Here is a 2,375-nt window from a genome sequence, read left to right as displayed (position 1 = left end):
ACCCCACTCCACTTGTGGTTTATGAGAAACCCGTGTGGATTAGGCTATTCAATCTTCCCACAGAGTACCGGAGTGACCCAAGCCTAAAAATTATTGGCCGATCTTTGGGCACTCTATTGGAAATTGATGAAGGAATCATCCGAGAAGACTTATACATTTATGCAAGAGTCAAAATCGCGGCGGTTAAAAAAATCCCAGATTATATCACCCTTGTCACCAAGGATGGAGTTTGGCTTCAACAGGTCGAAGTCGAACAAGAGTTAATTCCCTGTCACAGATGTGGTAGCCAGACTCACACCATGGATAGATGCGGTGTATATGTCAGGAAAGCTCACAATAAGCCCAGCAGAATGGCAAATCGGGATCGGAAAGGTAAAGACATTATCAAATTAGGGGAAACGCCACCAGTGGACTGCCCCAAGTTGGATGATAAGCCACAGCATGGGGACAATACGACTGAATTACCTAACCCGATTTTGAAGTCGATCCCTAATGGAAAACCTAATGTGGAATAGAATGATACACAAATTCAACCGCATGAGATAGCCAATTCGGAGGATGGTAATTCTATCTTAGGATCTAAATCATCTCTCCCATCCAACACAAATAAGGATTTAGATGACCTAGGCAATCTTGATCCTCGATGTATTAGTCAATTGGCAAATGCATTGTTTGGCAGATGCAAAGGCATGAAGGGTAGAAAGAGCAATAAAACAATTAGCGAGCAAAGAGCTAGGGAGACGGGACTAGTCAGTGTTTTGGACTATTTGAAAGTATCCAAGGTAGGTAAGGCCTCTCTTGGAGAACAATGAAGATATCTTCATGGAATGTCAGGGGCCTCTCTGCCTTTGACAAAATATGCTTGGTCAAAAGAGCTTTGACCAAGATGAATTCTGATGTGTTTTTACTACAAGAAACAAAGATAAAAGCTGAAAAGGTGGATGAGTTTAAGAAGTATTTCTACAAATGGGGTGGTCATTTCCAAGATTCCATGGGATCTTTGGGTTGTCTTGGGATCCTTTGGAAGTCGGACAGTATTGAGGTTAGATGTATTGCATCCTGTGATTTTTGGATGGCTTGCTCCATCAAATGTAAAAGGACCAATTTGTGTTTCCCACTTTTCAACATCTATGGTCCTATAAGGACTGAAGATAAGCTAAGGGTTTGGAACAAAATTACCATACAGGCTAATCTAGGTGAATTAGGGAAGGTTATTATGGCTAGAGACTTTAATGCCATATTAGATTTCAATGATAAAGCTGGAGGGCTAAGAAAGCCTACTAAAGTCATGGAGGACTTTAGGGAGTTTGTGTACAATTGCAGGCTCGTTGATGTTATTCCCAAAAAATGGAAATTCACTTGGAACAACCATAGAGTGAACTTCTCCAATATTTCAGAACTTCTTGACAAGTTTTTTGTGGGAGAGTGGTGGGTGTTGAGTAACCACACCCTTGAAACATCAATTGAACCTCATTGTGGCTTGGATCATTTACCAATTACACTTGCAATTTCCCATGAACAAGTTGACTGCAAAAGCTATTTTAAATTTCTGAATATGTGGTGGCAGGGCCCTTCCCTCCTTGATCTTCTCAGAAGTTGGTGGGCAGTGAGAAACATTTTTTCTGGTTCACCAAACTTCAAATTCGTCAAACGCACACAATTTTTAAAATGTAAACTGAAAGAGTGGAACAAACATACATTCAAAAACGTGTTTGCTAAGAAGGAAAGAATTGAATCTATAATGGAGGAATTAAATAATTTGATTATAGCCAATGGTATGACCAATTTAGAGTATGAGGCTGAAAAACTTCTCAAAAAAAAATATGCAGAGATCTTAACTCGAGAGGAAGTATACTGGAAGGATAAATCACGAGAGAATTGGATAGCAGAGGGTGACTCAAATACGATTTTTTTTCATTCCTCAGTGTAATCTAGAAGGAATGCTAATAGGATCTACTCGGTCCTAGATAGTAATGGCAATTGAGTATGTACTGATAAGGGAATTGAACTAGTCGTGGAAGAACACTTTAGGAATTTGTTGGGCGGGTCACTGGGAACCCAAGTATCTGTCTTTCCATTGGTTTCTGAAGTTGTTGACACTCTAGTATCTGATGAGGATCGGCAAATGCTACTAGCTCCCTACTCATTGGAAGAGATAAGGATGGCAGCCTTTGCTCTGCACCCACATAAGGCCCCTGGGCCGGATGGAATCAATGTTGAATTTATCTAGAAATGTTGGGATTTCCTGGGGAGTGACATTTGGCAGATTGTCGAGGAATTCTGGAAGAAAAAGAAGTTCGTAAAAGAAATCAACCACACATTGATTAATTTAGTTTCGAAGAAGCCAGATTGCATGACAATGAAAGATTACAGAC

The 2,375-nt window shown here is 40.3% G+C and overlaps 1 protein-coding gene across 1 annotated transcript; it reads left to right on the top strand.

Annotated features, from left to right (window-relative positions):
- Positions 1-808: 808 nt before the first annotated feature.
- LOC131858342 (uncharacterized) lies at positions 809-1,930 on the top strand. The gene has a single exon (XM_059211554.1). The coding sequence runs from the start codon at positions 809-811 to the stop codon at positions 1,928-1,930; it is 1,122 nt and encodes a 373-aa protein (XP_059067537.1).
- Positions 1,931-2,375: the final 445 nt, after the last annotated feature.

The sequence above is a fragment of the Cryptomeria japonica genome, chromosome 9 (genome assembly GCF_030272615.1).
Source record: "Cryptomeria japonica chromosome 9, Sugi_1.0, whole genome shotgun sequence".
NCBI lineage: Eukaryota > Viridiplantae > Streptophyta > Pinopsida > Cupressales > Cupressaceae > Cryptomeria > Cryptomeria japonica.
Note: the sequence above shows the minus strand (reverse complement) of the source record. Positions and strands in the feature narration are given on the sequence as shown.

Bases quoted from the DNA above. Each gene is read 5' to 3' on its own strand.
- LOC131858342 (XM_059211554.1), top strand. From the start codon at position 809: ATGAAGATATCTTCATGGAATGTCAGGGGCCTCTCTGCCTTTGACAAA.